The sequence below is a fragment of the Accipiter gentilis genome, chromosome 3, assembly GCF_929443795.1.
Source record: "Accipiter gentilis chromosome 3, bAccGen1.1, whole genome shotgun sequence".
NCBI lineage: Eukaryota > Metazoa > Chordata > Aves > Accipitriformes > Accipitridae > Astur > Astur gentilis.
In genome coordinates this window covers 18497168-18511595 of record NC_064882.1, presented here as the reverse complement: position 1 = coordinate 18511595, position 14428 = coordinate 18497168, and the positions used below count along the sequence as shown (strand labels likewise).

The 14428-nt window shown below is 43.6% G+C and overlaps 1 protein-coding gene across 1 annotated transcript in view; it reads right to left on the bottom strand.

Annotated features, from left to right (window-relative positions):
* SCFD2 (sec1 family domain containing 2) overlaps positions 1-13998 on the bottom strand; it is a 205805-nt gene extending 191807 nt beyond the window's left edge. Inside the window, exons 1-2 of the mRNA XM_049831642.1 lie at positions 13242-13998; positions 4324-4492 (exon numbers count right to left, since the gene is read on the bottom strand). Coding sequence (XP_049687599.1) covers positions 4324-4492; positions 13242-13998 — 926 coding nt within the window. The remainder of the gene's footprint in view (positions 1-4323; positions 4493-13241) is intronic.
* Between the last annotated feature and the right edge of the window lie 430 nt (positions 13999-14428).

Below are 14428 nucleotides of genomic sequence, written 5' to 3'. Positions count from 1 at the left end.
CCTCAGAACTATGGGGGATTAGGAGAAGTGGGTATTTTCAACTGCCATTAACATGAGACATTGAAATTTTACTATTACCTCTCCAGGAATGCCCTTGTTTTTAACCAGCACACCTCTCCTTCCACCTCTCATACAAAGACCTAAGGAAAGATTTTTGCGAGTGCCACTTTTCAGACATCTGGCCTGCATATCAATGCTTTCTGCATCACACCCATCAACATGATCACCTCATTCTGAACTTGTTATTTTTCCCCCCCAATGCAAATCCACATGATTTAGTGGCTCCATCTGCTTTGTCAAAAGTGCCCAGACACCTCAGCTGTATTGCTCATTGAATTGCTTTAGGCATAGCAGACCAAACGTGAAGTGTGTTACATTACAGTTTTGCATCTTTATGGAAAAATGCTTGCTCCAAGAACCCAATGGTTCTTTGTATATTGCATTATATACATATATATATTTTAAATAAAAAACTGGTCTTTTTCTGAGATTTTTAACACCACATTGAATTCCAAGAAGCTTGCAAAGATTTGAGAAAGAAAGCAGAAGTGGAAAAACAGTCAAGAAATCTCTATTCAGCAAGTTATTGAAATATGCATAAACAAATTAAGTATTCAGTTTATTCAGCAAAATACATGAGCACATCAAAAGTGTTCCTGGTAATAGAAAAGCAGATTAAAAAAAAAAGAGCAAACATACATATTTCTTCAGATGCCCACAGTTCAGTATCATATAACTCTTTACTTCTTGTTGTCACATGCCGCAGACCTGTGGCCAGGATGCAGTCATCTGAACCCTGATTTGGGGCTTCATGGAGCCGTGGAGCCTCCACGCACCTCAGCTCCCAGCTTGCAAGAGGTGGAAAACAGCGAAAGATAAACCTCCATCAAGATAAACCCATTACTGACAGCAGGATGCTTCCACATGATAAAATACCAATCTTAAAAACACAAGATAGGTGCTTTGAGAAACAAAGTGGCTAAAATGTTATCAAATGGACAGGATGGATGACTCACAAACACAGAGAGCTTGATGTTCATCCAAGCGAACAACTCCTAGAAACCACTGCATGTACACTTAAAATCAGAAGCTGAAATTTGGAGGAATTCCTCCAAAAACACTGTGTGGGTTATCAAAATACAACCAGAAAGAGCTGCAATCAATATTTTTTTTTTAAATTACCTCTGCCATTAAGATTTCACTACAATTTCCCCTTCTACTATGCATCGTTTATTTGAAAGGACTGGGTGGCTATCACTTTTCCTAATCAGAAACCAACAGTTCTGATCAAGAGTGGATGTCTTTAGTTTTATATCTATAAACTTTCATTTTTTTTAAATATATATCCATCTGTATATAAAAATGAGTAAAATATTTTGACGCAATTCTCAAAGAGTGTAACTCTCAACTAATATTCACACCAGAGCAGCAACATGTCAGTGACTACAGTAGGGCAAGCAATTACTTTGCAAGATTTTTGAGGCTAAGACTAATAAAATTAAGAACTCTAGTATAGATATTTTTTTAAGAAATTCCCTTCCTCACAAAGAGAGCACCTTCAAAGTACAGTAACTTAAGCAGCATATGGCATTTACATTTTCATCTAAATCTTTAAAGAAGCCCATTATTTCCTTAGATTTGAGAAAAGAACCCTGCTTTATTTCACCACACCAGCCATAAATTATTCATTAATTCTGTTTGCTAACTCTGTAACTGAGCCCAGATGTTTCTGCTGGAGAGGCATTCCATAAGAAAAGTTAAATATAGCAAGCTGTGTGGAAGGAACAGACCTCTCCCCCTTGCCCGCCCCCCCCCCCCCCCAGCATGCTCAAATATTACTTGAGAGAAAATAATGAAAACATTTGAAAAACATTCTGAATATGTGAGTCTGTGAAATGCCACAGTCTGATCACAAAATTTCATGTAAAAGAGCCCCCACACATTCCATTTGGGTGTAACTGAGGTTACTGGTCCTGTCTCTGAGAAAGGTGCTGGCACTTTCACTCGCCAGAGTAAATAGAAAATTTACAAGCAGAGGAACACTCCTTGCCATGCATCATTTACAAATATAAATCAAGACTTAAGTTTTCAATTACAAGAAACACTTTTGAGCCAGCTACCAATGGCATTAACCATGTTGATGAAGAACTAAGAGCATCCCATGGAATTTCTTACGGAATTGACATGGAAAGTTACTGGTGGGAATTTTAAATCCATTTCAGTGCTTCAGAAGAACTTCAACCATTTTACACTAGCAAAGATGATTAGTGCTGACATTTATAATCTAACACTAAGAACACAGTCCTGTTGAACAGAATGGAAACTACCACCTTCAGCCACATGTTCAGACACTGTATGGTTTCTAATACTCTTCAGCAACTGTCTTAAGCTGGTTTTGAAATGCCTATTCTAAATTAGAAACTATTCCAAATCATTATGTAGCTGGAGAAAGTGAAAGGATTGAATATCACAGACTCACATTCTTTGGAGTTTGGAGACTATTCTCAGGCACGCAACACTTCTTCAGTTTTGAACTATGATCACAGGAGAGATTTTGAGACATCATCTAGTCCCTTTGCTCTGCTCCAAGGCAAGATCAATCCTATTTAAACCACTATTTTCCTAATCTGTTCTTAAAAATTTCCAGCATAACAGATTCTGTAAGATGACTTTGCAGAGGGAGGATATTTTGGGGAAGCTGTTACAGACTGGTATGGTAAAGATGCCACTGCCCTGATACCAGGTATCAGCTGTTGTCATCCAACTTCATTGCACTTGCACCTTGTAGCCAAATCCTGTTGTTCTTTAACCACTTGTGTCTGTAAGAGACTTTGCAAAATATGTTAAGTCTAACCATACTGTTAACAGAAAGCACCTTCCCGCTAGCTAGCAAACAGGCAAACAAACCTTGGTATATATACTATTAGCCACCTTAGAACACAATAAAACTCTGCTGGCTGTTCCTAAAAACATGAACATATGACTGAAGTCATAATTTTAGCATGGGAAGGCATACTAGCACTAGCTTTAGCCTCCTCAATGTCAATAATGTTAGGAATAATGAAGCGGTAGCACAGGTCAGCAATTTCAGGGCAAATTTTTTTTTTTTTTCCTAGTCCATGCTGCCAGAAGTTTTCTTTATTTCTGGTACCTACTCAAAGTTAGCATTACCAACAGCTACCACAGCATGTCTACCACAGGCAATGACCTCTTCATTTTGCTGTGTAGACAGATCTTAAGGACATCTCACTTCTACTTCAGAGGTCAACTGGAAAGCAGCCAACAAGAAGAAAACCAGAACAAATTTTATTTAAGTCGCCTCAGCAGCAACTTACAACTGAGTCCACCTATATGAGGAAATGTTTCCTCTCCAACTCCTAAGGAAGACAGTTATGCAATGTGAAACCTAGAAACTGGACCCAGTTATAGCATGTGTGAGAGATGGAAGATGACAAAGATCTGCAGGCTCTCAGAAAATACAGACCATATGTTGAAACAGTGGAAAGTCTGCTGTGAAGTCTTTGTGGGGGGGGAGAAGAGGGAGTAGAGCACAGGTGTGAAGCACCAAAAGGAGTCAAAACAGAATAGAAACTACATTGGACAGCCCATCTTGAAAAACCCTTTTCTAATATATGGGGGGAACATTATAGCAAAAGAGAAAGAACTTTTAATCTCCTTTGCGCTGCATGAATTTCTAGAGCACTGCTGAGCAAAATTTTTTTGTGGACTGAAACCAGCACCTAGTGTATTTCCTGGTTTATGCATGGTTAACAGAAGCTGCAGGAAAGTTTCAGTTTGGACAACTAAATTTAGAAAGTGAAACATCAAATTTGATGCACTTTACAAGCAAAGTCTTAGCTACAAATTATACACAGCTAAGTACAATTGTTCAAAGTTACTGCTTTTAGGTTGTCCTTGTTTTAAGCAGCTCACTTTCTAAAGAGGCTTATGGGAAAAGGAAGCCACACTTAAGACCTACCTGTTTGTATGACCTGTTACTTAGGCAGAAAAAGAAATGTTGCAAGGAAGAATTCTTGGTGTTTAAACCGTACAGAATTCTATTAGAGTAATCTACAGCAATTTAAACAACCCAAACCTAAAAAGGTCCTGAGAATCTCCCACTTTTGGGAGTCTTATCTGGTCCACTCACTTCATGCACACATATAGATGATTATATTCCAGCAGGATTAAGACCAGATGGTGTTTTGCTGTAAGACTGATTTTTTTATAAAGAAAAAAACCTTGTTCTCTGTTCATTTTTTCACAAAGAGATAACAAACATATTCAGCATCTTAAAAAAGGAAAGAAGAAAAGAACGTTTACTTTGGTTGTGCTAAGCAGCCAGGTGCTATAATACTGCAAGTTTCATCTGTAGACTGCAGTGCTGTAAGTTCTACCATGTTAACCATCACATCGGTCCTGTGGCCGGGAAGCTTGGGAAGCACAGAAAGTATCTTCTCTGCAAGGTTGTCACCATGATGACCAACTGCTCCTGGGGGGAGAAAAAGACCCCAAAACTGTCAGATATATAAGTAGAAGGAAAAAAACCCAACAAAACCAACACAAACACCACAAAAACCACAAGGAACTGAGAGCAAAATAATAACCATGTTGTGGTGAGAAGGACACTGGTAGTCATAATAACAAGACCACATTTAGCTTTTCAAAGATATTTTGCTACAAATGTAAAATTATTTTCTGGAATGTTTGAAGTTAGAAGCATTGATAACATTTCAGAAAGATTAATTTAAAAAGCATAAATTAGTTTTAATTTTACAGCTGTTAGATATTCATTGATTTTGCACTTAAGCATGCACAATGCTTCTCTTTGCATAAGAAACTTGTTAAACAAGATTTGCAATGGTTATTAAAAAAACACAGGCAAACATTCATATATACTCACATGCAAAGTATACTCTTCTACCTAAACTAATAGGACTGTGCTTAAAAGGGCTGTATGCAAGTTGCATACATTGCTACCCAGATAGGCTAGCATAATATCAAAATAACCAATTACCAAAGTAAACAATTACCAATGACATGTCACTGTCAAGATCATTGCTTCTATATGGACTGAGGGCAGCTCAGGTGAAACCAACACAAAATAACTAAACCAACCCAAGTTACATAGTATAAAACGGCATTTTGATCATGTTCCAAGAGAAATTCCAAATTCCAGTTGGCACGTTTTCTTCAATTCTCTTGATTTCAAACACACATGCTCTTCTTTCCATTCACAGACTCTCAAGACAGGCATTACAACCAACTGACAAAATATTAAGACTGTGAACCAAGCCAAAGCAGAAAAACATGACACACACTACAGATGAAAAAGTCAGAGAGGGTGACCAGAAACCTTATTGCCTTTAAGTCAGGAACAAGTTGAAGGTACTTGTATTCTGCCACTTTAGCTATGGTTCAGCTATTACCACAGGGCTGGATACCAGTCCTGAGCTTAGTATTGTGCTCCTGGCTTTACTCACAGGAGAATGCGGACTTCTGAAGCCACCATTGAGAGGCAGGAAAAAGATCTTTCAGGCTATGGTCCCACTCCCGTCAAAGTCTGTCCATGTGGCACCCTATCTGCTCTCACTTTTCATCATTTCTAAAGACAGAGGAAGTCTGTCTCAACAGCTGAAGTAGCTTCACATGCTCCATAAATCCAAACAAAGCCCTTACACCAAGAACATCAGTGGGGTCAGATTATTAACTGCTCTTGGATAAGCAGAAGGTTGTCTCTGGTACGTCTACAGCAGCCAGGTATCCATGCTGTAAAACTACCTCATGGTTTGTCAACTATTCTGAATTGTAGAAGAAGTTGAAAAGAGAAGCAAGGATGAAAAGGGAGAGAAAAGTAAAGTCAAACTCCATGCTGGCAATGCCTCTATCCACAGAAGGCAAGGAAGGCGCACGTGCCCAGCATGTGGTAGTACTGCAATGCGGACACCTGGCCGCTCAGCTGGATTGAGATTACCAATTTGTTTCACCAGAGATTGTAATAGTCACAGAATGACAGCAACCTTCCTTTCTACCATCCCCAGCCAGATTTATACCACTGAAGTACAGATGAAATGAGCTGGGTTGTCTTTGTGACTCCCTAAGCCATCTGCTCTCCAAAATCCCTACATTCTTCTTATTAGGTCAGTCACTTGTCAGCCACACTGCAGTTATCAACACTTGCAAAGTTACAGACATGGAAAACAGATGGTAATCTTCTGAACCCACACCCCCACGTACTGGAAGCAACGCCTGTGTCTCCACACTTGCTGCACGTGAGCAGCATTTAGCTAGACAAGACATTTAGCTAAACTGGAAACACCTCAAATGCAAGTACCCACGTTAATTATTAATATCCCTCCTTTCTCCTTGGCACAGGGGGAAGTCTGGGCACATTCGAGTTGCTTCCATGATCAGCCAGTGTCATCTCAGTCTCCTTCTCACAACTGCTACTCCTTGGAGGCTCCCACTGGTCCACAGGTGCTAATGGCTTTTGCTGTGACTTACCAAATCAATCAGAAAACATCTCCTGGCGGTTTTAAAAATCGCTGTCACTGCTGACCAACTACACAAAGCAACCAAGGCTGGAAAGACAGTTAAACTTCAGAAGACTAGGACAGGAAATTGCACTGACTTCAGCAGGGTGTATGGCACTGGTTTCCATCCTCTCTCCTCATCACTGTTGAGGACAGTCAACAGGCTGCTCAGCAGCTTCTCATGACCAACGGTGTTCAAGGCAGCTGGTGGTTTTTAATGCTGCCAATGTGCACACAGATCAGGTGTTAAAGTGACAAGGAGAAGTTATGCGACCAATGCAAAACAGGAGTCTTCACGCCAGGCTAATATCCAGCCTTGAGGATTCAGGAAATCTTATGTATCATGCTGTTCTAATTTTACTTTTTCATCTCATTAAGGGTTACAAACTGAAATACCTGACATTTGATACAGGTTGTAGCTGTCAGAATTGGCAAAGGCGACCAACCAGTTCCTTAGGAATGAGCCAGGAACTCATTAACTACACCCTCCCTTCCCCCCAAAAGGCATCAATGACATGCATACAAGAAAATATTTTCCTAAGCCCATTACCAGCCCTATATCACACCGTTTGTACTGCAATTCTTACATTCTCCTACTGGTTCTACTGTCTGGTTCAAAACAAAACAAACAAACAAAAAGCAGATTTAAGGGGCAATTGCACATCACAGAAGCAACATGAGAGCTTGGGTAATGGGAAGACTTCAATGTCAGCAGCTAAACACAAGGAGCTTGAAGTAGAAAACAGTTCTTCTACAAAGGCATTGCTCACTAGCCAACAACTAATGCAGCTAATTTCTGCTAGGGGCTTTTCCTTCAATCAGAGGTTACATGCAAGTCAGTGTGCACCAAAACAGTATGCAAGGCGTATCTTGCCCCCACTATCAAGCTTTCTCAACATCTGCTGTTTTAACTACTTTGTAGATTAGTTCAGAACTGGTGATTTTGGAAAGATACACAGACAAACCCATCCCAGTTTTCCTGATGTTTCAACACTACACATTCACCCAATGCTTTTCTGAATAACATCACCACTAGGAAGACTTTACACTAAAGGACTCTACCAGGACAATTTCTGTGATGCAACTTTCTTAGGGAATGCATCACCTCAGCGAATGCAGGGTTTAAAATATCAGAAGGCACAAACGTTTACACCTATTCCCTTGAAAGACGCTGGATATTTGGAGTTCCAGTTCCAAAGCTTCTCAGTGTTCTGCCATATTCTTTCATCCAGCATTAGCTTAAGCTGACCTTGTTAAACAGTGCTGGAAAGCAGCCTGTATGTTCCCAGGAACCATTGTGCAGCATTCAAGGCAAACTAGAGCATCCTTCTGCCCTGTCAAAAGACAGATCTACATTCTTTGTACAGACAAGGGAACATCAAAGTAGTCAGTTATTTGTCCCACTATGCTGGCTACCGAATCTTAAAAAACAAAAAAAACAAAAAAACCCACAAAAAAACCCAACAAAAAAAACCAAATCCCAACCAACAAAAACCCCAACCAAACAATAAAAGAAAAGAAAACAAAAAAACAACAAACAAAACCACAACCCCCACTTAAAAACAACAAAAAAACTTGTAGCCCAGCAGTAGGAGCACAGAAGCCCACAGCCAAGCACAGCAGCATCAGAGTGCTGCCACAGAAATATGACGGATTCCCCAGCTCTCACAGACAGCTACTGCAACACATGTAAAGAGTAGTAATTTGGAGATAAGAAACACTTAATCAAGGCTCATGTAATTTCCAAGCCCTCTGCACTGACCCAGCTACCTGCAGTTTTCTTTAAATAGGCAAAACTCATTCCATTTACTTGCTTATCTCCGTAAAGCCTCTATAAGAAATTTAACATCTGAAGCATTTAAAAACCTATTATAAAAATTTGTGTGCCTATTCCACAATAGCAGAATCTTTACAAACCACACCATAGCAGAAGCTGCACCCTGACCCACAGCACTGAGTTGACACCACTTGAATATTTTCAGCTGCCATCACTCCTCACAGCTGTAGTCTACAACCTCAAGAAACTACAATAATTTAAGCATCAGTTGCTTCCTATGTCAAAGCCCCAGCCTGGTTCATAAAGAGGGGACTACTGTACTCTACAGGCCTCAGTATTTATGTTTTCAAGACCTCAGCTTATATGGTAATGAAGAAAAAAACATGGTTTTGTTTCCTTTAAAAAGGCATTAGCATCAATCCACCAATGCATCAACTTGGAAGATGCTGCAATCAACGAAAGCATGAGTAAAGCACTGCAAATTAGAAACATGACAGAGATAATGAAAGAAATAGTTACAAACAAACAGTTTAAAACAAAAGTAATCTAAAGGAGATATTAGTCAGAACCAGACTTTACCAGAAAGGCATGGGTCTACATTAGTCTTCACTCTCATCCTCCTCTATGAATGGCATTATGTGGTATGGCAATTAAAGCACACCACAACTTTCTCATCACTGTGGCTGGTCCCAGAAACTGAAAGGGAATGGTATCTACACTTCATCGATAAGTGCCTGAACTGTGCACTTTGTATCTGTTACAAGGCTGAAAACATTACAACCACTGCAAGGGTGTGATGCAAAAATGATGCCTGGCTGACAGTGAGGGAGATAATACAGAAAGTTAAACCTGAGTTTACAGCCTTGGCTGTGGGGAAACATTTCTGTGATTTTGACCAACATATGCAAAAGCGCTAGGGGAAGGCAAAAGTGCTGTTGCTGCCGGCACTGAAATACCCAACTTCAACACTCCTCACACAAAGGTTATTATTCAAAGCTGTACCTTAACTGCACAGGCACCCCCCTGCTATTCATTCTTCTCTGTCTTTTGCTCACTGTACTGTATTTCAAAATCACCTGCACTTACCAGTGGGCGAGACCTCCCTATTCCCTGCACTTAGAACAGCCCACGTCCCAAATACTGCAAAGCACCAAGGGACTGGAAAGAGAAATGCATCAAGCTGTTCTGAACACCAATATCTGAAAGGTATCAATGAGCTTACGAATGAAAAAGGAAATTGGGGAAGCTGGAAAAACTGCTTCATAAAAGGTGTGAATGCTGGCAGAATGGTGACTAAGAAACACATGGAAGGAGCATGGGGTTACAATATGGTATTGCAACGCAAATATTTAGGGGCACAAATATTAGAAGAGAAAAATAAAGGGGAATTAAGGTGCCAGAGTTAGCTCTGACTTTAACCAGTGTCATTTATGAGAGCACCACCCTAGCTGGGAGGATTTACTCTGCTTTTTAAAGCAAAGTTAGTGAACTTTAAAACAGTAAGTAGGCAAAATAAAGAAGCACTACACATACATACAGCACCAGTAACAAAGTTTTATACAATCAGAATTCAAGAAATGAGCACACAGTACTAAGCCTGTGATCTCCCCTGGGCATAAAAATACATGTCCCACTTTCCACGGCACTGCTTTATCCACAAGATCCGACACTGCAGGGGTAGGCAGTATCCATGTCATCCCCAGTTGAAGCCACACCACTGCAGTGAGGGCAGAAAAGGCCATAAAAAGATCTGTGTAACAGCTCAGCTGAACATAATGTCATACAGGACAAAAAGGAGAGTTATTTACCTTAATTCAGTATTTTCCTCTCTAATTAAATAAAGCATGCATAAGTAATGCTGAACACACAAAATATAGATTATAAAAAGTATTCGATAGAGCTCAATCCAAATTTTAGAGTAAATAGCTCAGAAGAGATTCTTTGCTTCACGGAACCTAGAACGCTAACCTAGACAGATGCCTTCTGATTTTTTGATAGAAAAATGTACCATTTTGTATGTGATTAATTATTTTTTTAATAATTGTCACAACAAAGATAATACAGCTTCGTGTCACTGACAGAGATTCTTTGCCAAAATGTACTTAATACTTCTTCAGTATGTTCTTTAAAGTGGAAAGTTTTAATATTTATTTAAGTACCAGTACTTTCCCTTAGTTCAGTTGTTTTCAATTGCAGCACCAGAAAAGGCACTTTTGAGATAGTTTGATTTTTACTATTAGTTTTCAGTAACACTAATTGATTTCTATTTGTTATTCTAGCCTAACATCTTATTTGCTGTAGATAAGCATGGAACGTGAGCCAAAAATAAGACATCTGTTACTGCAACTCCTTTAGACATCATCTAGAGCTACCTAAAGCTGTATTCCATTCAGGTCTTTTGAGTCAGAAAATATTTGCCTCCTGATAGCCTACTCAGAGTGATTCAAAGTCACCTGGTTCAAAGCAGTAGCCTGACTTAATCAGAGAGTAGCCCAGCACCTACCCCAATGAACTTCCAGGTTTTTGTCGAAGTGGTTGGAATATGAAAGCGTTCTCATAATTCATGGATACATAACCATTTCTCATATCTGCAGCCCACATGTTGGACAAGATTCAGGTATCAATAAGACATTTACAAATTAAATGCAAAATCTTTCATCTTTAGAGAGGGGAGATTTAAAAAGTTTTTTGAAATGAGCTGCAAATGAGAAAGTCTACCTCAACGACTTCCACCTGCACTGAGCTGTTATTTGAGAAAAAAAAATAAATTATTTTTACACTGCTGACTGCAAATACATACCATAGCTTAAAAAAAAATCCAGTGACCCAGTTGCCAATACTAAGCTGGGAACTTGCAGATAGGAAACTTTAGCTTTTACAAAGTGTAAGGCTGAAATTCAACAGATTCATTCATTCACCTGAAGGCCAAGCAGTGGAGTTGGATATAGCGGGCCGGGAGGAGAGTATATAAAGGCTGAATACACCTAAGAAAATTATGTTTTCAGGTACAACTTAATCCTGTCTTTTCCCATTTCTTGACAACTGATTTCACAACATAAATGCTGTTCTTTTTGTGTAGAATTTCTATCAAACCAATGAAACAAATCTCATTGTGTGGCACTAAATTCAGGTCCATATAGTGCTTTACCTCTGAAATGTACTATATTTTTCCTCCTTCAGTTTGCACTATACTTGATAGCAGGAGTAGGGGATCATGTCGAAAGCATAGGAAGGCTTCAATGAAACTGTCAATGAATTCTGGAGACATTTGCTGGTAACAACAGAATGGCTGCATGAAGGGATCTTGGTCTCAGTTACAGATACCGAAGAGAATACATTTCTAAAGAAATCAATACTTTCATTTCTCGTCCTTACTCCAAGAGCTTTGATGTATCCCCTCCAAAGCTGCTCCACCACAGCCCTGATGTTTTCTCTGAAAAAACTTCTCCTACTGACATACAAGAACCCAGACTTCACTTCCCAAATTTAAGCTGGTACCAGTTATCTCTCGTCATGCCTCCTCAACAGTCTCCTTGTCAGGCAGCTCCCTGTCACCCACAATTTCCAGTTCCTTTTCTTGTTTTTAACTCCTCCCACCACCTGAGTGCACGAATCCTTACCCAGTTTCACTGGTTCCCACCCCCAATGGGCACTCCTCTCACAGTTTCATTTCAAGGCTCTTCATCCAAGTCCACTCTCCTGCAGCCTTCCCAGCAATCTTCCCAAACCGCAGCACAGCATTAACCACCCAGATCCATACCTGCTCTTCAGCACATTGTCAATGGCTATGAACCCCACAGCAGTGCAACAATACACAAAGCCAAAATTGAGGGTGGGGCGGAGGAAGAAAAATCAGGAACAGATGAGCTGCAGATGCAACATTGTACCAAACACTTGCTATGGGTCACCTGGCAAAATTACAACCTTAATTATTGACCATATGCAATGCAAATGGAACCAGGCCCACATACTGTATATGTGAGCAGGTTTATCCATAATATGATGGGGTAAGTGAATGCAGGCCCTCCTATACAATTATTCTCCGAGTTTAGTTTTCTCTGAAAGATGGTTATTCCAGAAGTGAGAGCCCGATACAAACTTTTTCTGGGTCACTGGCCCAGCACCTTCCTGGTGACTTGTTCAATCACTCTTTCCCTTTCTGACCTTTTGATATCACATCTTACCAACCTTACCAACTTAAAAGTCTTCAACTCACTTAGCAAGCTCATGGGTTGATTACAATACTAGACATTCTCCTTCCAACAGTTTCGCAGTCAACTCTCACACCACTCTCTACGCTTCTCAACTTTGCATCAATTCTGCATTAATTGGCAGTATTAAATTTACCATGTGGTCCATTCTTACGCTCATCTGCTTCCCGGAACGTGTTGTATAAACAATTCTGTATTGTTTTCACTCAACATTATGTTTTCCCAGTTAACAACGCCAGCCACATGCAATTGCTTCACTCAAAGACTAAGTATAATGCATAGCATATAAAAATCACATACATATACACAGAGAGACACTTTCGGGCATATAGATAGAGCTAAGCGTATACGTAGATGTATATCTGTTTAGACAGGTATAATGCTAAGGGCGACAAGTAGATACGCTGGGAAATACTTCGCAGTAATGCACCAGGCCATTTCCTTCACGCCCTGGGATGACACACAGGCACAGCTAAGGTCTCTAGCATGCAGCAACGTGGAAGTGCCAGAAACAAAGCCTTGTGCTTCCCGCAGAGCCTCCTGCTTCACCCTTGGTTTCCGTGACCCGCTGGGGAGCAAGGACGTGTGAGCAACCGCCACGGCCGCGGTGTTACACGTGCTCCCGGGCCACGAGGACTCCGGCAACTATCCGAAAACCTCCGCGTGGGGTGGACGCGGGCCCACAGGGATGGCAGCCCCCGCCAGCGGTGGGTTTCTTACCGGCGAGGTCCAACGTCCTGTCCACGAAGACGACGGAGGCCTTGTTGGCGGCCGTCCTCCTCCTGTTCCTGGCCGGGGCATAGCTTGCCAGCTCGGCAGCGACGACCCTGCTGAGGGCCCCCACGGCGAAGCTCTCCTCCCGCAGGCCCAGGGCGGTGAAGAGCGAGTCGAGGTCGCCCACCAGGGCCCGCACCGCCGCCCGCAGCTCGGCGGGCAGGGCGGCCGGCCCGACCTCCGCGGGGCCGGGCCCGCCAGGGCCGGGCAGAGGCGGGAGGAGCGGCGCCAGGGCGGGCAGCAGGCAGAGCTCCGCCGAGACGGGCGCCAGGAGCGGCGGGCCCCGCGGCACCACCTCGGCGCGGCCGCCCTCGCCCATCCACCGCCGCAGGGTCTCCTCCAGCTCGGCCGGCCCGCCGCCCTCCGCCTCGCCGCCGGACACCAGCACGCAGTGCCGCACGGCGCCCTGGCCCAGCACGCCGCGCACGGCTGCGGCCGTGCCGCCCCGCAGCGCCCCGCTCACCACGAAGACGGCGCGGGCCGCCGCCGCCCCCGCCCCCGCCGCCGCCGCCTCCGCCTCCGCGGGCAGCGCCCTAACGGCCAGCGCCCCCGCCGCCAGCAGCTCGCCCGCCCCGCCGCCGCCCCAGTGCAGCGCCTCGGCGGACGCCGCGTCCAGGAAGACGACGGCCCGGCGCGCCCTGGCGAGCACGGGCTCCCAGGCCTGCCGGCACACCCGCTGCAGCTCCGGCACCGGCGCCGCCATGGCGGTAGGCAGCGCTGACAGCCACAACACACCGCACGTGCCCGGCGCGCCGGCGTCGCCGCGGGATGACGCGGCGGGCGCGGGTTGGCTGTCCGCCGGCGGGGCGGGGCGGGGCACGGCACGGCACGGCACAGCGGGCGGTGCCCCGTCCCTCCCCCGTGACAGAGCCGGGGGCCGGCGGCAGCGGGGTCGCTTGGGGTCGGCGGCAGCGGGGTCTCTGCGGGGAGGCGGCGGGGGCCCAGGTGTCTCAGGCGGAGCTACCGGCGGCGGCGAGGCCTTTCCTCCGGCCGCGGGGGCTGTGCTGTGCTGTGGTGGCTCCCCGAGGCGCCGCCCGTCCCCAGAGGAGCCGCCGCGGCCTGGGCGCCTGGTGAGGGCTGCCCGCCCGGCCCTCCTGCTAGCCGGTCCGGGGCCTGGTCTCCCCACGGGTTAG